Source organism: Lepisma saccharinum, chromosome 14 (assembly GCF_977018435.1).
Source record: "Lepisma saccharinum chromosome 14, izLepSacc3.1, whole genome shotgun sequence".
Lineage (NCBI taxonomy): Eukaryota > Metazoa > Arthropoda > Insecta > Zygentoma > Lepismatidae > Lepisma > Lepisma saccharinum.
Genome location: NC_139242.1, coordinates 15,023,829 through 15,051,440, shown reverse-complemented (window position 1 = coordinate 15,051,440; position 27,612 = coordinate 15,023,829). Strand labels below are relative to the sequence as shown.

Sequence of the window (27,612 nt, the reverse complement as noted above, 5' to 3'; positions counted from 1 at the left end):
CTCATTACATTACATGGAGTAAAACGTCATACCAGATAACTAGTGAGCAAAGGAATGTAAAGCCACGCAACTGGTTTGAAACACGCACTGAGCCTCATGTTCGACCATTTGGACAGTTTTATTGTCGCCAATTATTTGAAGGAGCGCATCATAGACCTCTCCCACTTGACATCTCAACGGAGTTAAGGCATCCAATCTGCTTTCCCACCTTGTGGCACTTATGGTTTTAAAGTGAGAGTACTGATATGTTCCTTCAAAACGGTGGGTTGGCATAACGTCCACTGAGAATGCAAATGTAATACAATTAGAGATAGGAAATTTGCATTCTCAGTGGACGATATATTAACTTCCAAGTTACATAATATAATATTATAAGTTTCAAGTTTTCAATAGGCTTATTTTTCTTCTTCTCCTCAAATGCTGCCGCCCTAAAAATTTGGCGCTCTGGGCGGTGGCACGGTTCGACCCACCTTCCGCCGGCCCTGCTTCGAGGACAGACACAATATCCACAGGAGGAACGACAGAAAAATCAGGACATTTCATAGATTTTGTGTAATTGGTTTTGAAATATGAACAAGTACTGTAGGAACATTTCAGGCGCGTACAACAAAATGATATTCACAATTATTATGCAAGTTCTGAAATTCAAAATGAACTGATACAATTAATTAGTAACAAAGTCAAAATGCCTACATTCAAATAATAATGCATTAATAATAATAAATAGTCGAATTAGCTACGTCCAGAGATTTATCAAGTTCACGTTCAGTTTCAATATTTACTCAGGGATAATTCATAAGAGGATAAAAGTCAATCTAGCGCCCCCCCCCCCCTGAAGTGCGGGGCCTCGGACGAGTACCAGAGTTGCCACCCCCTAGGACTGACTCTGGCCTTGAGGCTAGTTTAGGGTGATCATACGTCGCATTTTGACCGGAACAGTTCCGTATAGGAGACGTCCATATTTTAAAAATCCTCAATATGTCCCGTTTTATAAAAGTCTAGATGTTAGCTCGAAAATTAAATCTAAATTTGAGACATTTCATGCTAAAAAAAAGTCGATGGAATTTTTTTAAACTAGCGTCATGGAAACGCTGCTTCAAGTTATTCATAGAAATTTATTTTTCTTTTAATATATTTTTTAATGTTTAGCGTCGCTTTTCCGCCACTTTCGGTTAATTGCGCAATTGGCCAATTGCTACAGTTTCGTCGAGAGGATTCGAGCAGGCAGCAGTTTACTGTTAAAAGTTAGCTCGCATCGTGGTTTTTATTGTTATGTGTGTGTTCCGTTATTTCTAGAGCAGTGAATAAGTATGACCAAGAAGCGTACATGTAGTTTCAATGCGGGCCTGCACCAAGAATATAAGTTCCTTGGTCTCGACACAAAATCAAAGGACAATTCCTAATGAATTAGAGAATGCTAATATATTTTCTAGTTAAGAAGACGAAACAAAACCGTTCAATCAGTGGCAATTTGCAAGGGGAATCGTAACAAAACTTCAAGAAGACTGAAAAGAAAATAAGTTTTGCTTGTCCGATAAATGGGTACAGATTATTTGGTAAGTTGGAATTGCACCACCAAGTATGACGTCCTTCTGAATGCGGTGGAAATTGTGTTACGCTTGCCTAGTACATCCACTCCCGTTGAGCGTGTCAACTCAATCCTGAACAATTGTGGACAGATGAAAAATCTTGCTTAGGCCTACATGTTTCAATGATGAAGTCTATCTGGTTGGTACGAGTTAACTTTACGGAGAGTTGGGGTAGGGTTACCAAACGTCCTGTTTTTTCCGGACATGTCCTACATTTTAACCTTTTGTCCGGCGTCCAGGAGGAATTTTAAAAATAGCATAAATGTCCTACATTTTGAGAGTCAGATAATATTAATTAGGAAAATACGTTTCAGTTGAACAAAGAATCATGCATGTTACAAAACAAGTCTATAGACTGCGCTCCCAAACTCAATAGTGAAATTATTTTGAATCTGAGATTGCCCAAAAATAAAATAAAAGTTTGTCCTGCTAGAACAAAACCGGAAGCAATTTATGAACAATTTTTTGGGTCTACGTTCTGATGATGTCGCTATTCAGTGCCTGATCAAAATTTATTGGCTTGGGGTATATACAGATGGAGCAAGGTGTTTCTCATTCTTATTCAGTAGAAATATTTTTTTTCATAAAGTCTGTAAAAAGTTAAGTGCTGGTTCAGTGTAATTTGAAAGAGTTTGACTGTTCAGTCTCTCATAAATACGTGACCTCAAATTTTGAGAAAATTTGGCTCCTCTGAGAAGTACCATTTAAAACATGTAGCAAGAAGTGTATTGTTTAGTATTGATTACAAGTTTAGAAATTTTGCATTTAAGGATTCATTATGAAATCATATTATTTTAAAACTGAAAAGTGTCAATTTTAAATTACTTTCTAACGTGTTATAGAAATGTGTATTATTTATTGCGAATGTTTTGTGTCCTACATTTTGACCTAAAGTCCTACATTTTGGGACATTATGTCCTACTTTTCCCTTGTAGCGATCTGGTAACCCTAGGTTGGTGAGGAGGGGAGAGATTATGAACAGTTCTGGCATTCTTCAACTTTAGTGTAGGCCTAACATCAGAGGCTGATCAGGAGAGAGGAGAAACACCATATAAGTCATACTGAGCTGACAAGTATCCTTTTGGTAATGGCAGAATGTATTTGTTGTTTATATAATGTATCATTTATGTAATCCATACTTTAACTAATAATAATAATAGTAGTAGTAGTAGTAGTAGTTTAATGATTGCCGATTTTTAAGAGAGGGTAAACTGACTTCCTTTGGGTCAAAATTTTATGGTCACCCTAGGCTAGTTGGGTGGATACTCCTGTGTTTTAACATGGACGAAAATGGGAAATGCTTTGCGTAATTTTTCCTTGTTGGTTGGATACCATTCCCCTCAGCCTCTCTGCTTCGAGCACTGATTGACTCATCACTGCCTGGACATGGATGTTCTTTGTGAGTTTTCCTTCACAAATTTCATCATCACTCACCTTCATCTTCACGATTAGCGTAAATTGGCAGAAAATCGAAGTGAAAAAATAAATGAATCATTTCATTACCATACAATACTTCAGTAAAAAGCCATTCAGTTGATAAACTGACTGCAAAGATATGCCAGGCCCTCTGACAACATGGACGTCCGTAGGATTTTTTCCGGGGAGGGGCAAGCAAGGTCTGATATTAGCATGTTCCTTCGACGCCCTTATAGCTAATACGTAAGTAACAAATTACTGTGACTGAAATGAAATTATGTGTGAAATATGCCCCCTCCCCCCACGCCCCTTTTGGACGTCCATGTCTGACAAGTGCGTCTTGTACGCTACCTTTGCGATTACTAACACAGTTACTCAAGGGGGCCTCTCCGATGAAGCATTGGTAGCGTCATTGCCCTGTAATCAAGGGGTCCCGGGTTCGAACCCGGTGGGGCCGTACCCTGTGGCCGAGTGGTTAGCACATCGCGCTGCGACGGCAAGGGTCCCGGGATCCATCCATTCATCAATTTCATCATTTTATCACTCATCCCCATTTTCGCAAATTATCCAAGAGGCACAAAACGCCAAGATCCCACCTTAAACTGTATGTCCAGTCCCGATTAGCCTTACTGTGCATAAGTGGACTTAAAACACCAAATCAATCAATCAATCATTTACTCAAGACCGGTAATGTTACAACAAAATATTTGAAGAAAAAAAATGAAAGTCACTGTTGAATGTGCACACATTTGTACAGAGAGTAGTACAGTCAACGGCAAAGATAATGGGAGGTAAATTGTCCACCACTATTTTCATTATTTTTTTTATTTTACATCCTGCGTTGTTTTAAGGAATGAAATTATGTTGGTTCGAAGCAGGCATTGTTCTTTACTTATTGGCGTCTTTATTTCAATTCATTAACATCACATTGTGTAATTAAGGTCGAATGAAAAAGGTGGTGGACAATTCGCCTACTGTTTCTTTCGCCGTTGGTTGTACCACAGTTATCTATGGTAGTACCTAGTCTGGCCATAAATACTGTTGCAAAGTTCCAGAGGCTGCAACACTGTCCGTTGTGAGGCGAATAAAGGAACTTGGTGGTGGAATGTGCGATGACTCGTTGTGAGTGCTGCTGTAGAAAGGGAGACAGGTAACCGATACAGGCAGAATGGAATTGGGTGAATACGAAAACTGGGTAGCAGTGATAGCACTACACTGAGTTGGAAACCCAGCGAGTGAAATTCTCAACACGCTTAAAAAACTGAAAATCAGTCGCATGTTTGTGTACTGCAACTGCACAATCCAGTGGTTCCTTGATACTGGGTCCATTTAGGATCGTCTGAGAGAAGGCCATCCACGAAGTGCAAGGACTCCACAAGCTGTGAAAAGAGTGGCGGCACATGTGAGGAGAAACCCGTACGGAAACAGGCAGTGATGGCCCGTGATGTGAACATCTCCAAGCGAACGATGTCCAGGCTACTCAGGGACGATCTTGGTCTTCGAGCTTACCGACGGTCAACGGGACACTTTTTGACGTCGCGTCTGAAGGTGCAAAGGAAGGATAAATGTGCACGCCTGCTTCAGCGGTACGCGAACAACGGGCACAGACAGATTTTCTTCACCGATGAGAAACTGTTCACCATCCAAGAGAGTTTCAATCGCCAAAACGATAATGTGTATGCCTCATCATCAAGGTTCCGAAAATCCAGAGAGGCCATCATCTCGCGTCAGTCATGGTGTGGTGGAGAGTGAGCAATGATGGCACCACACCGGTGCTCGGGTGTACCAAAACACTGTGATGGAGCCTATAGTGAAGGACTTGACGACCACCACCCTGTTCAGAACGCCCCAATGGACTTTCCAGCAAGATCTGCTCCAGCCCACAAGGCGAAATCAACCCAGGTGAGCACAATGTGCCTGACTTCATATCCACTGCTGACTGGCCCTCCAACAGCCCTGACCGTAATCCCCTGGATTACAAACTGTGGGCAGTGCTTGAGGGTATTGCCTGCAAGGAGAGTCACCCCATAGTTGACAGTTTGTAGCAACATTTCCTCTGAAGACGGTGCGTGCTGCAATAGACGAGTGGCCCGCCAGACTCCGAGCCTGTGTGCGTGCTAACGGCGGACATTTTGAAATATGATTGGTGCAAACTGTTGTCAGACCATGTATGCTTCACATCCTTTATGCATATTAAATTACCTTTGACCATATTGCTGGTTTTAACTTTTTCCTTTGTAACAGTATTTATGGCCAGACTAGGTATAATAAGATATAGATATTGAATAAGAATATGGTGGAACTTGCAGTGACTGGTGAAGATTACTTGCAAAAGAAAACCACACATTAATTTCAAACACTGGTTGGCAATTGCCATATTTGCCAGCGTATAGGACGCAGATTTTTCCTTCAAAAATTCGTCGGAAAAACAGGGTGCGTCTTATACGCTGATACTCAGTTTCTGTTACCTTCTTTTCTGGAAATTTTCTCTGTTCTGAGTTTGTATACTTTCCTAACTAGGTAAATAGGTAAGTTACTTGTTGAAAGTAGACCTACATATTACTTTATACGCTTTTGAAATACTGTAAATTAATTGTAAATTCAGTGATAAACTTTTTTTCCTAAAAATGTGTACAGTCACGGACACTTCTGAGTTGTAATGATTCCACTGAAATCAATGGGCATGTTACAACCCATACGTGTCCTTGACTGTACAAAAAAGGGGGCAAATGCGGTACTTCCAGAAGCAAGGCGTCCGGTCATCGGGAGATGCGGCGATGACAAAGCAAAATAATAAAAATATTGCTTTTTAAATATTTTAGGGAAGAAGAAAAAATATATCAGAATATTCGCATACTTGAGCGAAGTTAGTCAAGTAACACCATTAAACAGCTAGAAATACGCAAGAGATTCGTTAAGTTTAGCGCATCGAAAGGAGAGTCCAGTTCTACAACCCCTCCCCCCGTGCCCAACCGTCCCGCTGAGTTTCCGTTGAGTAAAATGGTGTCAGGCGACCAGCTAATCGCAGCAGGTTTGCGAATCCAAGGTCCTTCGACCGCTTTTCCCCCGCTTTTGAAGGTCTGGTCATGAAATACCTTTTTTTTCAGCCTCCTTGTTTACAAACACGGCAGGGTTTCTGTGACATCAAGATGAAACTTCTCAGAATGTCCAGCACTGTAAAGCATGCAACGCTCTTGCTTTTTAAGAGAAAAAAAAACATATTGAAGAGCATCGCAACGCAACTTATACAGAATACGTGATGAAAGTAATGGTGTATAGAAAAAATATAAGTAAGCAAAAGCATAAATTTCCCCACGGTTAGTGCAAAAAGAACTTTTAAAAAAAGCAGTTCTGGATCCATTTTATTTTCTTCATAGTATTTCTCCTTTTAATTTTTTTGGATCCTGCGATTCAAATATCTATTTTTTTGGAGAAAAATCTTCTTGGTTTACAAAACACGAAGTACTTCCTGCTGTTTTGTGTTTACTACGCTTACAAATGACAAGATTGATCAAGATTTTTGTTCTCGAGGTGATAGACATACTTACTCAAACAGAACCTTTTCCCTTACATATCTTACTTTCACTCCAGGAATGGCCAAAAATATCAGGATTCCGGAAAATCTAAAAATCTCGATTCAAAAATTCTACTACCCGCATTTCGGAAGCAATCCGAATTTCGGAGAGAGAAGTTTAACAATTTTTTTAAAAGAATAGATTTAGCCATCTCTACTTCACACGTCATGTACGAACACTGTTATCATCATTATCAATGTAGGAATGCCCCCTCCCCCTTCCCCATCCCGGGTTGAAAGATTGACCCTGACGTTTGGCAAGTCTTGCGATGACTACGTAAAAATGTCACGCTTCGCCACTGGGTACTTCATATGTTTCTGTAACTTGATTGGAGCAATAGTGTCAGTTCAAATGTGAGCATATTCTCACAATAAAATGCATCAGATAGGAAACTGCATGTGCAACATTTCACAAAGAACATCAAGAATGCTTAATTGTTGAGAGATAAGACATCTGAAACATCTGCAATTATGCACTAGTTGTTCTGTCATTACCCCATTTGCATTGCGTGACGCATCAGTTTAAGTGCTTCGACACAATTCCATCTCTTCCAAGTTTGCGGAAGCGCTCTCCAGATGGCGTGCTTCTTGCTTGCAACGGGGCAAAGAAACAAGAGCATTGTTGAGATTAAATAACTCTTTCAGTTTTCAAGAATGCCTGGAAATCGAGGACAGTGATATTGACTTCATACGGTCCTGCACTATGTCCTCCTAATGCAAAGCATTGTCTACCAAGGAAAAGTACACTGTCCTTGCCGACCCCCCCCCCCCTCCCCCCCACACACACACACACAGTGTGGCTACTCTGGGACCATGATAAAATAAAATTCAAGTAAAATTCCCGGTTTTCAAGGAGAATTTTCCAAATATCCAAGGGTACAACAGATGTTTTCTATATTTGAACCTTACGTCTTACAGCCTCTCACCACACACACATACACACAAATATATTGACAACATAAAAGGGTTTGTATGATTCCAATGTATCCAAAACTTAAAATTCAATTAAACTAAACGGCATATATATGTATATATTTCATTTCACATACTCAAGACTCGAAATACACCTACAAACACAAGTCACAAATGTTACGAGATATACGTACTAATATACGAAAAAATGTTAATTATATGAATTTAAAACTCAAATTTAAGTAATCAACCTCAAGATATCTTGCTATAATCTTCCGTCTGTCAGATACATTGTTCTGCAAAGACACTAACAAAGTAAACGGAGTGGGAGAATTCTGTTTTATTTTCCACGCAGCTAACGTTTCCGTCCTCGATAAAAAATAAAAGTTAAACTGTGAAAACCTTGCCTAAGGGCATTTCTAAATATGTATAAATTCAATTGGATTTGGATGAATAAAAGTTGCAATTTTTCATGTCTACGGAGAAAAATTCAAGCAGAATTCACGCGTAATTCCCGGAGCCAGTAATTCAAGCAGGTGAGCACCCACCCTGACCCAATTTTGGCACCCAATCGCCGCTACTGCTCGTACCCAGAATTTTATTTCGGGGGTGCTCATCTCTAATCAGCAGCCGCCATCTAAAGGAGAAAATTTAGGAGGGGGGGGTTAGACGCCCTGGAGATCAATTTCTGCGTATATTATAACTTATTATGGAAGATGTTTAATCCTGCTAAGGAAATAAAATTATTTACCAACTATACAGTATTGAAATTAGACATTTGTATATGATTTCGCGAGGTGGCCTCAGCCCCCCGAGCCCTCGCCCTGGCTACGTGCCTGCTCGTATCGTATTATGTATATCGAATCGCACGTACCTTTGTTGCACAAACTGATCCCGTGGTCCATAATGAAGCTGAGGAAGGCCATGATGATCCCGTGCACAGCCAGAAAGACCCAGTCTTCGCCTAGTCGAGCGAAGGTGTGTTTCCAAACGAAGGCAAACGCGTTTATCACTTTTGTCGCACATTTTCCTCTGTACTTTTGCAGTTCTTTATTTCGTAATTTGTCCTCTTTTCTTCTCTTCTTGTCGAGTGCTTTTAGTTTTCTTGCTTCTTCTTTTGCGTATTCTCCTAGGTCTTTGGTGTAGCGACCATACATCTGGAAAGAAAGAAATGTTGTCAATGAGCCGTCAGTGTTATTTAGCATTTACGCGAAGATCCTAATCTGTTTTTTGGCAACAAACTTACAAATGACGTGGATTGCCTGTGAACTTCGTGAAACTAGTAATTTTGCCATTTTTGGGGCACACCAAATAAAAGTGACAAAGTGGTAAAAAAATAACTCTCTAGCCTTCTTAAACCCGAAGGTTTATGGCTGCAGCAGCACAAGCCTTCCATCTGTCCCTATTCTGAGCAAAATCTATCCACTCTTTTCGATCCTTACTGATTTCTTTTAGGCCCATCTCAACGTTATCAATCAATCTTCGTTTTGGCCTTCCTACAGGTCTCTTACCATCAGGTTTCCCAACAACAATCTTGTAAAGTCTTCTTTCCTCTCCAAAAATATTAAATAGAGACTAATTTTATTACGGTCTATGAATTAGCCTCTAAAAACAAAACTAGAAGTTCATTAACTATATTATCATCATATTCAGTAGTTAACGCAGTTAGATTTACCTACGTCACAAGAAAGAAAACAGTGTCAAATATGTGATTTTGTACATAAGATATTGTCTTAGCAAATGGATAATGAATATTTCTCAAGCCATAGCCTATACAATATCGAAATACAACGCGAGAAACAGATCAGTTCTAACGTCTTTGTACAGTACCATATAAATTTGTTGATTTTACGATATACTATCTTTCACATTTAATCTGTGGAATTTGGTAGTTTTTTATCTAACTCATTTATTTTATTAGGTTTTATTCTGTGCTCAGAACTTGAAAGAAAATACATAAATTATTATTATTATTATTATCATCTTATTCTTCTGACCTTCACCATCAGCATAGTCAGACATAACACAAGGTTGAAAAAAAAAAGGCCAGCAAAACTTCAAGACTATTTCATAACACAAGGTTTTTGTTGAAATCTAAAGTAAACTAAACTTGGGGGGTACAACAGCCCTTTAACTCATATTAGTTCTGTCGTGAAGGGGGTCTGTGCTTCCGTGATGGGGCAAATAACCTCAGCGTTGACGCGACCTCAATTTCAATAATTAAATCCCGAATAGAAACATTATTGTTCATTTTACGGAATGACTCGTTCAATTGAATGAGCGTCATTGCAAATTGACCAAGACCGCGTCTGTTAAATTTTGTTGCAGAGTAGAGTCATTTCAGTTCGTACCCAGCGACCTCGTTGCAGGCTCCAAGGTCGTCATCTTGACACTGAATTTCGCAGATAAGGCACATGGCGGAATTTGCTATCACACGTAATATCCGCATAGCATCCTTACCCTTTCGAAATGACCCAATCATTTGTTTAGTATACTCTGTCCCGGTAATCTCTGGAGGAAGCGAACGAAAACAAGTCTCTGCGCAAGTAGTGACTCTAGTCTAGAGGACTCGACCAATGAACGTGTGACAGGGAAAGTGAGTGCATGAAGAGGAAAATGCGGCTGCAGCTACCAGCTGTAAGGAGCAGCGCGTAATGCTTCGCCCCGCCCACTCGCTTTCTCCCCTTCTCTACCTTTATGTGCGCCCTTGCTCCACAGATTCCAGGGACAGAGTATAGTAATATTCCTAAAATGTTGAGATCGCACGGTAGACACAAAATTGTTAATAGTTCTCGGGCGTGCTCACGAATCTGTGGCGGACAATTGCGATGAAGCCAGAAACACGGACAATTGCGATGATTTTGACGGTGAAGGTCATTTTACAAATTAATGGTAGGACACAGTAGCGTACGCAGGATTTCATCAAGGGAGGGGGGGTTATATCTAAAACTTTCTCCAAATTCACATTACCATTGTTTTATTATACTTTAATTAAATAATAATTCTCATAATTAATTAATAATACTTATAATTAATTAGTTGAATTACTACTAATAATACTACTAATACCACTACTACTATTAAGTAGTAGAGATCTACATACATATAGTATTTATGAAAGCAATAAAACGAAATTAATTTCTAGTAATTCGATTTTTAACAAATTCTAGAGCATTTTTTTCTTTCTTACGAAATAATTTCTACTCAGCGAGATGAAACATTTTAAGTGTGAAGAAAATCCATAAAAACAAGAAAATATATTAAATTAAATTGAAATAATCAAAGTACGGAACTCATCCAAGAAGCTGCGGGGGTCTGGTCAGTAGGCCATCTGACAACCATGCGGGAGATCCGAATTCGATTCCCGGAATTGGTTGGAGTTTTTCCGGCTTTGTCGCCGCATAAATATCCCCGATAATTCCTATCTGGATTGTCTCACTGTTGTTACCAACAAAACATTTTACAATAGTTAAGCTTATTGTCGTTTGAATTCAGAAATTCAAACGTGCCGCGGGAAGGCGGACTGGTGACTGAGTTATTCTTGTCGGCCTAGCCATTCTCTATACATTAGCCAAGTTCAACGAACCAAGAACTTTCTTTAGTTAATGCTCATTGTTCACACACAAAAATACATGATCATTGAACATTGTTGCAGCCGAGATACAAAACAACTTTTTTGCTCTTTAAAATCATAGTTGCCCTTATATATTATTTTCAAGAATTCGTGTTTATTTTCAAGGCATTCACTCTTAAAGACGCGTGTTTGGAATGCTGTGCTTTTCTCCGTGCCGCATGGGAATAATAATTCAAATTATTATTATATTATTATTAGTAGTAGTAGTAGTACTGCCGCAGGTCCTTCACAGTGATAAATTGGTCATTTTTATTTTTTCCACAGCATTTTTCATAATATTTCAGAAGCTCAGGGGGGGGGTTAAACCCCGTAACCCCCCTTGCGTACGCCACTGGTAGGACAATTGCGACAATCAAGATGGCTAACCAACAGGTGCACCTAACCTGAAAGTGGTTGTAATGCAAGTACGTTTACAAGCTACCTTGCCAGTCTCAAGCCTGGAGAAAGTGTGAGAGGACTCAGTGCTCTATTCGAAAATATCAATATTTCACATAATTCTCTTGTAAGAGGTATTATTTGATTGATTGATTTGCTTTATTTTACTTCGCTTTTTATGCCACGTTTAGCTAATTTGCGAAGATGGAGATGAGTGATGACATGATGAAATTGATGAATGGACACTCACAAACATCCATGCCAAAGCCGGGATTCGAACCCGGGACTCCTGACGTCGTAGCGCGATGTGCTAAGCACTCCGCGTAAGATATATTGTACGGGGTGTTAAGTCACCCTTCAATTTGATAGAAGATTTAAAATGTCATCGCAATTATCCACCCGCCCTTTCACTTCTAACTGTGTTCATTGCAATTGTCCGCAATCGCAATAGTCCGGCTACCGTGCTCACATTAAGAGTTACTATCAGGGTTTTTTTCGCGATATATCGTCAAGAAAACATCGTCACAGATATTTTTTTCCGTATCGTGATATCGGCGATATTTCGTCTCCACGAATTATATCGCCAAAAAGATCGTTACCATATATCGCCGACACGATATATATCGCCAAGATATCTTGACGATATATCGTCTAGTTGATATCGCCTGGACGGTATATCACCCAACATTAGTCGTAACTTACTGAATACTTTCGCTGAGAGACTCAACCATGCGTAGCGAACCTTTTCTCACCCAATCCTGGTGCACCGTATTTTCGGCGCTGCTTGGCAAGTGACGAAGGGGAAATTTTACGGCATCGTGCCGCGAACAGAAAACGCATAGAGTACGTCAGTGGTACAGCACTTAAAAGCTAACAAACTGCTGTTGTGCATTCTCCTGTCTTCCCTTTGACGCCGGACTCTGCACCGAGGTTGTCCCCTGCTGACCCGCCGGCATCACTTACTTGTCTGCCAACGCGGGCAGGAATAGATGCGACACCCGAGGTTACTTGGCAGCGCGCTGGTCTCTCGCCTCCTCCGAAAACAAAGTCACGCAGGTGAGATTTCTTCGATTCACGTTCAGATAGGTTAAACGGAACGTAGACAGAGGGTAAAGGGAGCAGAGTGTTAGGGAGTGTTGGGGACATGTACAGTTAAACCTGAGTTATAAGTATGTCAAGGTGAAGAGAAAATAATGCGTATAACTGAGAATTACTTACAAATCAGATTTAGATACCATGTCATATCATTAAAATTCTGTAATTGTATATATTTTGAGGAACAAGATGTACAGTCACGGACACTGCCGGTTTGTAACGATTCCATTGAAAGTCAATGTATTCATTACAAACAGGCAGTGTCCGTGACTGTACATAATACAGGTTAATTCTGTCATAAAGAGGTAAATTAACGAATCTCAAAGTTTGATTCTTAAATACACTACATTTGTCACTTTATTAGTGAACACTTTGATGCTGAAATACTACAGTAGACACTGGTTTTACTAGCCAATTTTAAAACATTGTCTAATATAGCATTCCTTTTACTAATGACTGTGCAAAGTGTGGCATAAGCTATACCTAAATCTGCATCTACTTCAGTTTTAGTTTTATGTGGATTAGAATTAACTTCCAGTATACATTTTACTTTCGGGTAAAGAGTGTAACTTCTCCTCTTTTTGTTGTCCATGGCCGACCAGTAGGAACTCAAAGCTGTTACTTCTGTGACATTGTTGTAGCTTGGTTACGTACAAATCAACTGCATTTTATGAAAATTAGTACGTATAACACCAAATTACGTATAAAATGCATTACGTACAAATAAGGTTTAATTAACACGTTTTTAAGTTAATAGTTTGCCAGGGCCTACAGAAATTTACGTACAAAACAGAATTACGCAGAACTGAGTTACGAATAAAGCAGTCTCAACTGTATTTTAATGACTGGGGCTAGAAAGTTGACGACAATTTATCTTTCTTTTTCTGGGCCTTGAAGACAATGCTAAAGCTGAGAGTAATCAGTTTCACTTCAATTAGAACAAAAAAACACTTTTATCTTGCATTATTTTTGCATTGCCAGGTCTATTTTTTGGCTTTCAGGTCGTTTTTCAGTATTTCTTGCAGTTTATTGTTACATTTTTCTCCATTTTAAGGGTTAATTTTTCTCCTCACATGTTGTTTCGTGAATTTTAAATGCATTTGCTACCATAACTTACAAATTTAAATTACCTAACATGGTCTTTTTAGCAAGTACGCCATTAATCGTAAATAAGGTCAATGCAAAAGCACAACATTATTTTAACTGAGATCTTTAGCAATGGATTAAATAACTTGCAATAAACTTAAAATACTTTTGGTGAAGCCTACTTCCAAGGTTCCTTGCAGGCCACTATTATCGCTTTTAATCTGTGGTTTTAAAGTAAAATGAGTCACATAAAAAAATTATAATCTGATCCACAGAAACAAAACTGTATTTTCAGATACTGACTGACTAAAAGTCACTCTGAAAGGAAGTGAATGACTTATACAGAAAAACCTTGCAGTGTATTTTATGTAACCTGGCAGTAAAAATATAGAAAACTACATTAGCACTTAATTGCTTTTTCTTTCTTTCCTTCGGTAATTTAAACCACCAAACAACCGATTTTATCAAATTATTCAACTAGTCTCTTGTAATTGGAGAGAAAAAAAGCTTTCACTTTAAGAGCGAAAATTAAGGTCATTTTTTGAGATTTTCAGGTCATTTTTTAATGATTTTAAGGTTATTCTTAGGTCATTTTTTTAGATTTTTTAGGTCATCAACTTCCGACCCCTACTAATGACAACGATGTGATTTATGACCCAACTGCCGTTTTACGCGAAACGGAAATTCCAGTTTCCCATTTCGCCTAATTTAAGGGCGCTAGGAAAAGTTTCCACGTCCAGTCAGACGCAGCACCCGAAAGTGCTCCTCCCAAACCGACCGATCTGTGAGCTGGATGGTTGTAGGAGGGAAGAAAACTTAGCATTACGCTCATGAAAATATTGCTTTACTTCTTCTCTTGGGAATATCAAACTTCCGATGGTGGAGAAAAACACATCAGTGCCAACAGGACAGGTTGAAGATCATGCATGAGTTAGAAAAAGTCGAAACTTCCATTTAATTAGCCGGAAGTTGAAGTTGTTTGTCCATAAGGAATACATGGGAGTCTATAAATAATTATCCATCATATTTTTACGTGCATCCCCGATGGCGCAGTGGTAGCGTCGCCGCCTTGTAATCAGGAGATCCCGGGTTCGATACACGGTGGAGGCACATAATGGTTCGGATCCCACTATAAACTGTAGGTCCAGTCCTGATTAGCCTTACTGTGTATAAAGTGGACTTAAAACACCAACTCAATCAATCATCATATTTTTTACAGATCGTATCTAGCTAAATAATCAACTTAAAAAACAGCTTCCATTTGCAAACATGGGGAAAAATTCATACTCTTTTGTCCGATGTTTTGCTCTTTTTCAGTAGCAGTGCCCATTCCGACGATATTGAAATAAATGCACACGGTGCGAAACTGTCCCTCTTCACCTTAAGTTGAAAGGAAAATATAACTTCAAGCGAGGGAAATTTAGGATGGTCTGTTGTACATGAGGAGAGAGCGTAGGGGGCGTTGCACCTCCTACTTTTTGCCCCCGCACTTACCCTTACCCCTAGTGTTGGCATCCAATCTATAAATGAGGATCAACGTAGACACCAAGACATTCTGATCACATCCGTAACATGAACAAGAAATGGAGAATGAAGTTTATACAACAGAAAGTACCATATTTGCAGATTGATATTCAACGGTAATGTAATAGCCAATAGCCTTACATTACGTTTAGTCAGTCAACAGTTTAGTCATATTATGTGTGTGTGCGTGCGTGCGCGAGTCTATGCATATTACTATGTGAAATGAGTACATGTACTTTGTGCTTATTATATTAATGTGTAATTTTATGTTTTATGGTCGAGTTGAAGAAAAAGGTTCCGTATGGTCTTAACTCCGCCATTTAAAATAAGACGTTAATAATAAACAAATAATAATTATCAATGGAGATGGTTTCGGAACCACAGGTAAGGTTAGGTTAAGTTAGCATTCAACTTGGAAGGTAGGACGGTGCAGCGTAGTAATCTATTTTTGAAACAGAAAACTCAAAGTCACCCACGAAGAGATGACATTGATGAATTATTGTTGCTGTTATCAAGGGAAAATGTTAAAAAAAAAAGAGAAAGATATACAAATGCTACTAATACCTTCACAAATTTCAGAACAAATCTTACATTGACAATTGAAACAAACGGAAAAGACTCGCACACAATCAAGAAGGTAATAACATTGCAACATTGTACTGTTAATGTTAGTAGCCGTCAGAGGAGGACGTAACATTATGTATGTTAAGTAATGCATACCTATTACATTTTTTATGCAGATTTGCTTCGTTTGGCGAAAAATCGAGCATTTCTCTTTGCATAAAGTTTAGAAATACTAAAACATTGATAACATTAGATGTATGACATGAATATTTATGAACTCTGTTATCATGCAAGGAAATAAAATACACATGGATCATAAAGTAGACGATACAAACTTTATTCCTTGCATTTCAACATTTGATACTTCAATTGCCCCCCCCCCCCAATGGCGTAGTGTATTCAAAGAGCCTCGAGTTCGATTCCGGGTGATGCAATTTCCCCAGTGGTTTTGATCCCACCTCAAACTGTTCATGTTCTGTCCCGATTACCGTATCCGTGCATAAAGTAAACTTGGAATAAACTCTGTGCAAAAACAAACTGTATACTCCATTCGATTTTACAGCAATTCTACAACGTTGGACTTCTCACTGGATTACGGGAAGAAAAGCAAAACTGGAATTTGAACACGTCTGATTTCACAAGACGAGGAAGGCGAGAGTGTAATTATAAAGTAATGTTTATTGTAGTGCAGCTGTAACCAGTTCATTATCTTGTGAAATAGCATTTTCTTTCTCTGAACTTTGGCACATAAGTTCTAGAAATAAAAGGTCTTGTGAAACAGCCAGTGTCCGAACCTCGTGAACCCGTCTTTTATAAAAAAAAAAAACATTGAGGAAAATTTATCTGAAACTGGTATGGCCACAATTTTATCGCACACACTGTACACGTAGAACATAAACAAAATACAAATGTAAACCTTTGGTTCTGGGAGCTACCAAAGCTGCAGATGTTATTAAATAAATATGATAATAGAAACTTATGAACTGATTTGTTTATTTTGTTGTAAAAAAAACAACGACATAATGAAATTGTTCATGTCAAAAATGTCAAAATTATACTGGTATAGTGCATGTCACTTCCATATATCATTTTACACAACATTCCCCCGGTAGAGGCACTCTTTAAACTGTACAGTCATGGACACTTCTGGGTTGTAGCGATTTCATGGCAGTCAATGGAATTGTTACAACCCAGAAGTGTCCGTGACTTTGTCCAGATTAGTCATTCTGTGCATCTGTTGGACTTCCCAGTCTCGTCTCGTCTCGTGAATGACAACGCCTGTCTCGCTCTCAAGCTCGTCTGGAGTCTCGAAATAACAATCAGGAAAACAGACACATAATAACGAGCCAGCCAGCCACTTGGTACCTTTGAATATAGGAAAATAATTTTGATTGATTGATTGATTTGGTGTTTTAAGTCCACTTTATACACAGTAAGGCTAATCGGGACTGGATCTACAGTTTAAAGTGGGATCCGAACCACTATGAGCCTCCACCGGGTATCGAACACGGGACCCCTGGATTTCAAGGCGATGACGCTACCACTGCGCCATCGGGGAGGCAAAATAATTTTGATTTAAACCAAATTTCCTAAATGAAAAGTTTGACTTGCACTCAGATAGCAACCGAACAGTTTATAGTGGAATCCATGTCCAAAGAGTAAACAATTTTTAAATTCCTGCCAGGGATATTTATATCCCCACGAAAGAAAATGAAAGCATACACCATTTCCTAACTGTGCAACAAACACCACTGAAATATCATTCGGGAAAATAGTTATGTAACCTTTAATACAATTGCATCCTACTTCGAATCTGAAGTTCTATTTTTAAATAGCCTGTTGTTTACTATACACTGTGATCGAGTGCAGAGATTTTACAAAGAGCTCCCGGACTAACGCCATTACTCTGTCCGTTGTCAAGTTAACTACGAAAACCTTCAGCCATGGCAAGTACATTTGATTTCGTTAGCTTTATTCGTTGGAGGTAGATTGCATTTTTCGCCGCATGTCGTCCGTCATCGAGTGAACGGGCAATAGAAATATGGTCAAGGTCTCTCAGTGCTACCAGTTCAATAACTCTTTCTTGTGCATGGGCTTTCTTAGAATGTAACTATAATAAGTGTTTCTAAATGTTATATGATTTAATGTCCTAGGTAAGAACCGCTACTCTAAGGTACTTAGAGCTACAAAGCTATAATTAATTTTACTAACTGGTAACATACAAATTTGCATATCGAAAAAAACAACATATGTACACCCTGAACTGCATCTTGCAGACTAACGAGGCTCCGGCGTCTGGGCCTACGCCCCTTATAATCCTCTGTAGGGTTGTGTGTGTGTTGTCCTGTGTATACAGCCTTTTACAGCCTCAGCTTTTAACCCAGGTAAGAATATTGTAGTCCTTAGTCACATGTTTATTTTAGTTCAGGAGCTGGACCCCGTATAATGTGACGGGTGCAAGATAGCCTAAGTGCTGACGCACCCACAATTTTCAATTCAATGAATCAAGCAAAAAATCTACTCCCTTAAATTAAATCAAATGGAATGGGCACCCCCCTCGCTCCAAAGCAAAAAACTTCATTCGCACACCGTCTCAGGTCATTAACGAAGAACCTGGTAAGTTGTGTACGAGGGTGGCAACACTTACCACAGTCTGGACATAGTCGAAGTCCATATCGTGCGAGGACGAGGTGTAGACGATGTCATCTCGAAGGAAAGACCGATTCTTCGATTTCTTCTTTCGCTTCAACTCGGCGATGAACTGGGCCGAATTGCTGAGCTCGTACTCCGTCTGTCGCCTGCGGTAGGCCACCGCCAGTTTCCCGAAATCTTCCCATTCCGAGTCGATGTCGGCCTCCTCCTCCAAGTCCTCGAAAACCGTCGACAAACCGGACATCCTGGAGAAACCCTGAACCACTTTAGAGAACCACGGCAGCCAGCATCGCGACAGTGCCTTTCCGAGGTGGCCCCACTGTACCCGCTGCACCAGCGATAGTGACGAGAAAACCTTCCCACGACACTTTGATTGGTCGCATTCCTTCGTCACGTGACATGAGATCACTCACTCGCTGTCATTTTTTTTGTAACATCTTCGGCTGCTTTTGATAATTACGCACCATCCGAACATTAGAGAACGCAGTTGGGATGTTTTCTTCCTATGTGGGATGCCAGATGCTTTCCTAGCGGTTTCCTCATTCAAAAGATAATGGCCAGGCGTAAGAAGGCAGCCAACGGTCGCTTCTGGGTTCTCTGTACGAAGAGTGGTATTGTCGATAATCGCCGGATGCTACATTCAACGTCATTTTGATGATTTTTAAAATTTAAATAATTTTTCTTCGTGATAAAAAAACGCTTAAAACTGATTGTATGGTCTTTCTCACCATACATGATGTATTTTTTTTATATATAGAAATGCTTTTTCTGGTATACGGCCCTGTAAAATATTTGAACAGTTTGATTAAAGCAAATACAAATCACATGTAAATATAATTTTTTCTGGTAATGTAAACATGAATATACAGGGTGAGGCAAAAGTCCGGCACCACCCTTTTAATTTCAAACGACTTGACGGAGGGCGATGAAATATTGAATATGGGTAATTGGGGTGGGGCCACACCAGATGGGGCTAGTGTGTATCATGGCGGCCATCTTGAAAGCCGCCATCTTGGAATTATATCCAGATTTTCAAATGGGAAGGGGCCATGTAGCATATCATTTTACATGTGCGTTTTCTCAGAAATAAGAATATGCAGTTATTTTTCCCCTAACTTTATTTGGTGAAGATATTTTCACAGTTAAGTTCACATTTGGCATCCTACAAGATGTGCTCTGTGTGTTGCCCGTTCTGTGCTACACACAACGTAAACCTTTCAGCCAGTCCTCATGGCACGCAATAACACTGTAGGGTCGACAGAGTCACATGCTTGTTGGATCCGGTGCTCAGCGATTTTCTCTTGATAAACTATGACTTTAAGATGACCCCAAAGGTAAAAAGGGGCGTAAGATCTAGAGAACGGGATGGTCACTCAGTGGGCCCTCTTCGACCAATCCAGTGACCCGGGAGCTGTTCATCCAACCACTCACTGTCTGACACATAACGCGTAGTGCTAAGGCGCCTGACACATAACGCGTAGTGCGAAGGCGCGCCGTCCTGCTGGTAATTCGCCGTTTGGGTTCATCAGTGAGGGGAACACATCTTCCTGGAGAATATTCAGATATCTCTCACCATTCAGGTTGCCATGGATGCAGACAGGTCCCACAATTCGGGTGTTCCATATCCCACACCATACCATTACCTTTGCCGCACCTACTTCCTTACGAGGAGGATCTATCCACGATGGGTTGGTATCTGACCAATAGCGATGATGAAGAATATGGCCACATCGCTAAACAGAACACTTTTCGGGAACTGGAGATCCTCGCTGCAACGAGCCAAAGCCCACTCTACAGTTTAAAGTGGGATCCGAACCACTATGTGCCTCCACCAGGTATCGAACCCATGACCCTTGATTTGTGATAATGGAGAACGGTAAAGTATCTAAATGGTCATTTCAACTATTCATTTCTTGAGGAGTTTCTATGAGCAAACATGTGTAAATACGTATGCAGCGTACATATCTGCGTACACATCATATATATATCTATCTAGTTGTTTTTTTCCGACAGGTCCACGTACGAGTATATAACTCCACAACTTTGAGGACGTTATGGAAGAGTTCGGCTGGCCTCTGTTGTAATTAAAGGGAATTGTAATTAATCTGGCTGAAGCAAGTACAACTATAAAAGCAAATCAATGTCTCCAATGCAACAGATGCTTGGATGTTGTGCCACGTGTAAAATTAAACTATTGTAGCTTAAGATTTTTTCATGCGAGAAACACCTTGCCGGCCATATCAACGTGTCTTTGCACATTCGTACCTGGATTAGGAATATTCTCAAGTCAACGAATGTATTTCTTTTCCATGCAACGTAAAGTATACCTCCAAATAACTGGTTTTGTTTTTATGAGAAAAAATATTTATTAGTCAGGGAAAATATTTTTTAGTCAGGAAAAATTTTAAGATGTTCGGGAAAAAGCACTTGAAGTAAAAAAAATGCAATTTTACATCAGAGAGTTTCTACGTTTATTCTTTTAAAAGCAAACATTACACACATGATCCTCCATGTTGGATCATGAATGTTTAGAATCTCTACACATGCCCAATATGAAATTAAAATAATTTAATTAATTGATTCAGTCCGGCTTATGACTTGTGTGCTTTTTCCAGAACACCCTAGAACAGTGGCGGTGATTGGGTCCTAAAACTAGGGGGTAAACTAGGGAAGGGAAAGTCTTCCCTTGGCAGATAATGCTTAGCATAGTGCAAGAGCAAAAGTTGAAAAAAGTGGGGGAGCAACTGCCCCCTCGCTTTCCCTAATCGCCGTCACTGCCCTAGAATTATAGCGTTAAGTTCTTCCTTGTTCCAGGGACGACCGATTTTTCGGGATTTTGTATTTGATGCGTGTATCAAAGAATGCCACGTATCGCATTTTCAATCATAAATGTACAATATGGCGGCAAGCGCACGTGATACAACTATTCTTTATATATATTCCTTGTAACTTACAGGAAAATGGATATACCTTCTGAGAACGGATTTGAGGCATCTTTTGAAATAGCAAACACTTCTTGTGAAAGAGAAAGTATACTAAGTGAACTCTGGACACATCTTTGGATTTCATGTGAATGGGGTAACAGGCCGAAAAAATCTTGAAAATTTCGTGTATCAGATGACGACAAAGAAGTTGTGGAGTGTTCATTGTAAAGATAATTGGCACGGCACGTCTGGTCATTTTAATCGTGCCACAACGCTTCCGTACTAAACTTGAAGAAGAGGTAGGTTGAAGACATACGTCACTCGCAGGAAGCCGTGAGTTAATGCATGCGATGCAAATGAGGTTCATGAACAACGGATAAGCCTCATCTTGCGAGGGGAAACGAGCGATCTATCGATTACGAGAAAACTTCATCGAGCTATTTCCAATCCCACGGGATCGAATGCCGGATGCTAATAGTAACTAGTCATGATATGAGCTTCATTACAAATATTCTTAATTCAAGATCAATGCCAGCTTACGCTCTTGCTTCTGTTATTCTTGAAACGATTTTATTAACCTCTCTTGTTATAAAACACATAAAAGTAACTGGTAGACTCAATTACGTTCTTTCCTACGCTTTGGCTAATCGCGACGCTGAGAGGCGAACTCAGAGTAATGGGTTAAAATATCGCAACTTCTTTATTCCTGCTTCGTCCTATACCGTCCAGCTGTCGCTCGGTGCAAAGTCCGCGCCATATACCGGATGACAAAACACCTAATTACGTCACTCACGTCCTTCATAAAATAGTGCGACCCGAGTGAAAACCTCACCTTTATAATAAGGTAAGATAAGATAAGGTAAATGGGCACCGTCGATGTAATCCAAACAGGATGAATTCATTTAAATCAGGTTGATTTAAATCACTCTCGAAAAATAATTTATAGAATAATGTACATAAGGCTTTTGTAAATATCAGAAACACTTTTGTTGAAACTACATTACTCTCGTAATCATTTAATGGTGATTATTAGGTTCAAAGATACGAAAATAAAGGAAATAAAATATACGTACTGATGGTGTGAAGCTCATACGAAAGGAAATGTAAACACAGGATTTCTCTCGATTTAAAATTCAATAATTTTATGAGCAAAAATAGCAAACATTTTGTGTAGAAAAATATACAAAATACTAATCATATTAAACCATACAGTGTTAATATCATTAAACTATAAATAAACATGGCAGCTGATATTTTTCAAACTACCATTACAAAAATCTCCAAATTTCAACTACAAAGACTATAAAAATATTTAAGGTAATATTTTAAGTTACAATTATAGAGTACATCCAGAATGTTTTATTTCACTGGAAGAAAAGTTACTGAAATTATTATTACTTTCATTAACACACACAACAAACATTTCCATAGTAGTTACAGTATCAGAAACAGAAAAATGTATATTTACGTATATTTTTATTTGCTTTAATCAAACAGTTCAAATATTTTACAGGGCCGTTTACTAGAAAAAAAGCCTTTCTATAAAAACATATATCTATATGCATAGTGCCAAAAACCATACAAGCAATTTTAAGCATGTTTTTTTTAAAAAAAAAAAACGATTAAATAAAAAAAGTCCAATTTATATTAAAAAAATTAACAAAAAATATTTTTATCCACCCCGATTTCAAAGGCAAAATATCCCTGACAGACAATTCCACATAGATAACAAAACCGAGGTGAAAAATCAGGCTGGCTCTGTAGCTCAGTTAGTCGGCCCCGCTACGACGCCAGGGGTCTCGGGTTCAATACAGGTTAAAAAGGGTTGTCTGTGTCCTGGTGAAAATTAAATAATAAAAGTCAATAAAAGAAAACAATACAATGACAAATTGAATGTGAAAAGAACTCTTAAGGAAAAAGCACAGTAAATTTGGTTTATGTAAATGTTTCAAATATTATAAAAAGTCTCAAAGTATTGATTTACTAATTGATTTGTTTTATTTTTCTTCGCTTTTTTTGCCACTTTTGGTAATTGCGAAGATGAGGATGGATGGTGAAAAATGAAGTAGATCAAGGAACAGAAGATTATACTGGCTGCGAGCCCAACGCCAGAACCTCGTTAGTTTGCAAAATGCAATCCAGGGTGTAGCAGGTACAAGATAGGTTGACACTTGGGTCTCTACACACCACGAAGTACGAAGGCTCTACAGAGCGGCCAGACTCTTTCTTGGTCTCGTCTCGGAAAACTCTCGAAACGTTTTCTCGCGTTCTCATCTCGATTTTTGCATGGACATTTCCCTATCCACGACAGACCACAAGCTGTTGTAGATCCCAGGTAGCACTGTGACCTTTTTATCATCTGACTTCTTACTGCTATGTATAAATCTGGATTTTAGTTACCTGGAAAAAATGCAAGATTTTTGCTACAGTGAAAAAAGAAGAAACTGTGGTCCAATAGAGTGAATAGGGACGCATCCTCACCCCTTGTGCAAAGGGAGATTAGATTGCATTCCGAAAGAGCTTAGGGAGAAGCAGCTGTAGTCTTGAAGGCAATCAAGCCTCGTTGATGGCGTTTGAACCTCGTTCGCAGGCAGAGAACAGAGCCACGACGTCATTTGATTACCCATTGCGCGAGGCTTCAGTGTCAACTGCCTCGCGGACGCTGGATACTTGAGATTGACCGAGGGACCTTCCTGCGAACAACAGAAGAGAGAAATCTTCCACATGGCAGCCGAGAGACGATTCCAGCCTCCCACCCGCACCTCCAAACTCTGGATTGCAAGATCCCTATACCAGCCGACCTTCGCGGCGGAGTGGTTAACAGGACGCCAGGGGTTTGCGGTTCGAATCCCGACCTGGGCATGGGTGTTTGTGAATGTCCCTTCATCAATTTCGTCATCACTTATTCTCATCTTCGTAAATAGCCAAAAGAGGCAGAAAAGCGAAGTAAAATAGCCTAAACCAAAACAATCAATCTTCAATTAGAACCAGAAAAAAATGTTTTTATTTTGCATTTTTTGGCATTTTCCGGCCTTTTTGGCTCTTAGATCGATTTTGATTTTTTTCCGTTTTGTTGCATTTTTATCATTTTTTTAGATTTGCTTCTGCTCCTTCCCTTTTGTTTCGTGAATTTTATATCCGTTTGCTAACATAACATACATGTTGAAATTTCATAACATGGTATTTTTAGCAATATGCCATTAATCGAAAATATTGCTAATGCAAAGTATCAATATTATTTTAACTGAAATATTTGGCAATACATTCAAAAATCAATAGTGGTAAATTCATTTTTCCTGCAGCAAACTTAAAACATATTGAGTGAAGCCTACTTTGAGGTTTCCTTGCTGGTCACCATTATCGCTATAATCTGTGTTTTTAAAGTAAAATTACGTAGTTGCAACATAAAAAAAATATATGTAATCTGCCGTACGCCAAAAACACAACTGTATTTTCAGATGCTGACCGACTACTGAATCGTGCAAGACCCTGAAAGAAGGTGAATGGCATAGAGAAAAATGTTGTGGCGTATTTGAAGTAAAAATAAAGATTGAGTTTAAACCACCAAACAACGGGTTTTATCGAATTATTCAACTACTCTCTTATAATTTATTAAAAATCACATGAAATTTTAGGTCATTTTGTAATAATTTTAAAATCATTCTGTAGGCAATTTTTATTTCAAGTCGTTAACTTCTGAGTCCTACTCATAAGTTTACTTCGTAGAAATGTGAATTTTTGTGGAAATTTTTGAATGAAAAATCGTTTCCCTTCAATGATGGCTCAGTCGCGAAGATGAGGATTAGTGATGAAGGAATTGATGAAGGGACACTCTCTCAAAGAACACCCCTGCCCAGACCGGGATTTTAACCTGAGATTCCTCGCGTATTACCGCTCTGTGCTAACCACTCCGCCACGTATGTTGGCTTATTTCCTCTGAGAGTGCCATGAATTGTCGGAATTACTTGATATACTTGCCGACCTACCCAATGCAGCTCGAAGAGCCACACACAGAGATAGAGAGAGGAGTGGGGGCGCATAAACTGGTCATTTTATTGCCACGATAGAGATCCGTGATTGGCCAGAGGTCACAATGCCCTTGTTGAAAATCCTATGGTTGCCACGACAACTCCGACACCTCTTCCAGTGCCCGTCAGTGAACGACCTTCCAACCGGCCATCTGGACAAATCTCGATCCTGCCTTCACTCGCACAATCAGCCTCCTTTCCTCGTACCTTTCCTCCATACTAAGAGGAGCATCGCTGGCCTTGACATGTGGAGAAGCAACAAGTGGCCGCTTCGTTTGATTGCTCTGGTTCCGCGCCTTCTCATTCCCGATGCCTCTCGCTTTAAAACACTTCCCATGCCGACAGTTCCTCCTTAAAGATTACAGGGCCGTGTGGTGGTTACAGAAAATCACTACTTCACTGGACTTTGGGGTGAAGTGAAGAACATGACTGGACATTTTGGATAAAATAATGCAATCTGGTCAGTTGTCCTCGCTTTTATAGCCCAGCATTTATTGTTATGAGTAGAGACCGGATTTTAAAGGGAATTCCTTGTTTATTTTTCAACGCAGATCATGGAATAAATAATAGTAGTGTTGATAATTATCTTCCACCAACAAGATTACATGGTTTGGACTTCCCTCCCCCCCTTTCCAGCCTACATTCCCCCCCTTTCCAGCCTACATTCCCTCCCCCCCCTTTTTAAAAACATCTTCTTTGGTCCCATTATTGACAAGCCCCAAACAAAACATTCAACAATCCATTTGGTGCAGCTTTGAGGAAAGAAAGCACAAGCGCCTTCTACCGTACCTTCTCTCCACGAGTGTTGGGAGTATGTTGCAGCGATTGTTGAAACAATGCGATCAGCAACAAACGCATTGTAAGCGTTTGCCTGTTGGGTTGAAAGTGTTCTTATCTGCTAGATTTTGACTTTTATTGGGAAGCTTTTTAGAATAGTTTTAACTTTACTGTGTGACAGTGACGACAGTATTAAGTGTCAGTGAATGGCAAAGCCAGGTATACAAGTGGCAGCAAGGTATGGAATGCGGTAAACTGTTTCAAGGAAGATTTCATTGAAACGGATGGTAAGATTATTCGCTGTACTTTACTTTCAAAAAAAGGAGATGAAAAATGACTATACTTTATTTTTGCACTTCACTAAAAATATTATTTTTAATGAAAGCACAATATATACCATTCATATATTAAATGGGATATAATTAAATTTCTTGCATTCTTTACTTCATACGAAATTTAATGTATCCCTTTTATATATGAATGGCATATAGTGTGCTTTCCTTTAAAATAATATTTTTAATGGAGTGCAAAAATTTCTTGCATTTTTTACTTTACTTCATACGAAATTTAATCTTTTTACATATGAATGGTATATATTGTACTTTGAAGACAATATTTTTAGTGGAGTGCAAAAATAAACTATAGTCCTTTTTCATTTTCTCTTTTTGGCAATAATTTTTCCTTTCTTGTCCTTTTTAGAATAAAATTTCTCTTTTCAAAATCCGGGCTCTTAGTTATGAGCAACAATACTAAGATGGACGCAGATGCTGAAAATGATGTCGAATCATAATCAAAAGGATGTAAGGTTTAACCATTTCCGAACACACCTAAATGTTAACCAAGGAATATGGAGGATAGGTAGAGCCATCCAAAGATTGCCGATCTTTCACGAACGCGTGACGTCACCGCAGAGGCACTGAGCTCGGCTGAAGCAGACGGCCCGTAGCATTTATATGGGAGATTCAGAGCAAAAGTTTTTTTTTTTACTTTGAGGAGGGGGAAAATATGAATTGTCATTCTCCGAGATGGTATTGAGGCATTCTTCTAATGATTAGTAACATAATTGAAAACGCGCTACTTTCAAAAGGGGGCAAAGTACACGTGCAAATTTATTTTGAAAATCCATGCCTGAAACTTTCTGATCGATGCGTTACAAAGAAAGTTGCAGTGATCTCATTTAGCATTTCAAGATTTTATAAATCGTATTATAATTTTAACCAAAGCGTCGCATGCTAAAAAGAATTACGTAATAAATGAAAGAGTTAAAAATAAATAATTCATTGATAGTTTATTTCACTTCGCTTATACTCATAAAAGAACACGCTTTCCCAGGCGAAGATTCAAACTCGGGGACCCGGGCGCCGTAACGCGTTGTGTTAACCACTTCACAGTGGAAAAAAACAGTGACAATTAGCTGTGTGGAATACTATTTATTTAATGCGAGAAGCATTTACGAGTGGTT

General features: G+C 39.2%; 1 protein-coding gene across 4 annotated transcripts in view; it reads right to left on the bottom strand.

Moving 5' to 3' along the window:
• ClC-a (chloride channel protein 2) overlaps positions 1-27,612 on the bottom strand; it is a 222,308-nt gene that overhangs the window by 59,943 nt on the left and 134,753 nt on the right. For 2 of the 4 annotated variants that reach the window (XM_083135170.1, XM_083135171.1), the window contains exons 1-2: positions 18,417-18,723; positions 8,366-8,648 (exon numbers count right to left, since the gene is read on the bottom strand). In XM_083135170.1, the coding sequence (XP_082991296.1) occupies positions 8,366-8,648; positions 18,417-18,665 (532 nt within the window). In that variant the 5' untranslated portion in view covers positions 18,666-18,723. Of the gene's footprint in view, positions 1-8,365; positions 8,649-18,416; positions 18,724-27,612 lie in introns of those variants that run through there. The other 2 variants (XM_083135172.1, XM_083135173.1) reach the window with 1 other exon arrangement.